The sequence below is a fragment of the Perkinsus marinus genome (assembly GCF_000006405.1).
Source record: "Perkinsus marinus ATCC 50983 genomic scaffold scf_1104296955896, whole genome shotgun sequence".
NCBI lineage: Eukaryota > Perkinsozoa > Perkinsida > Perkinsidae > Perkinsus > Perkinsus marinus.
Window position 1 is genome coordinate 1 of NW_003207666.1, and position 444 is coordinate 444.

General features: G+C 47.5%; 1 protein-coding gene across 1 annotated transcript; it reads left to right on the forward strand.

The window, feature by feature from the left end:
- Positions 1-81: 81 nt before the first annotated feature.
- Pmar_PMAR007814 (hypothetical protein) lies at positions 82-231 on the forward strand (the record flags this gene model as incomplete). The annotated part of the gene is made up of 1 exon (XM_002775349.1): positions 82-231. A coding segment is annotated over one exon (150 nt), but the record flags the coding sequence as incomplete, so codon positions are not given.
- Between the last annotated feature and the right edge of the window lie 213 nt (positions 232-444).

Genomic DNA, 444 nt, shown 5'->3' on the forward strand with positions numbered 1-444 from the left:
GCAGCTAGACAGGTAGTACTTCACCAGAATCATGTGTACTCTACTTGTCGTTCTCCGAGGCAAGTTTGTTTCGTATGTCAGATTGGTATCGAGCTCACTGATGCGCGTAACGCTGTCTACTCTAGAGCAACGTCATCGTTTGAGCAGCCAGCGGCGATCAGATGGTCGGAACTGAATTTCCCTCCATGTCTTAATCTGGTGCATTTTGATCTTACGGAATTACCGAGGAATGTGAGTGAAAGCGATGTTCTAAGAACTGCTTCGAGAGATGTGTGACCCTTCAGGCCGCCGCAGCCCTACGACCCACCTTGTGGGCATTCGTCGCTATTATCGCGTTATTGATCATCAACTTCATCAACTCGATCATCATAGTGGCCGTCAAGGAGCCCCACGCTGATGGTGTAAATCAAATCACTCCTTCTATGTACTGAATATGAATACTAC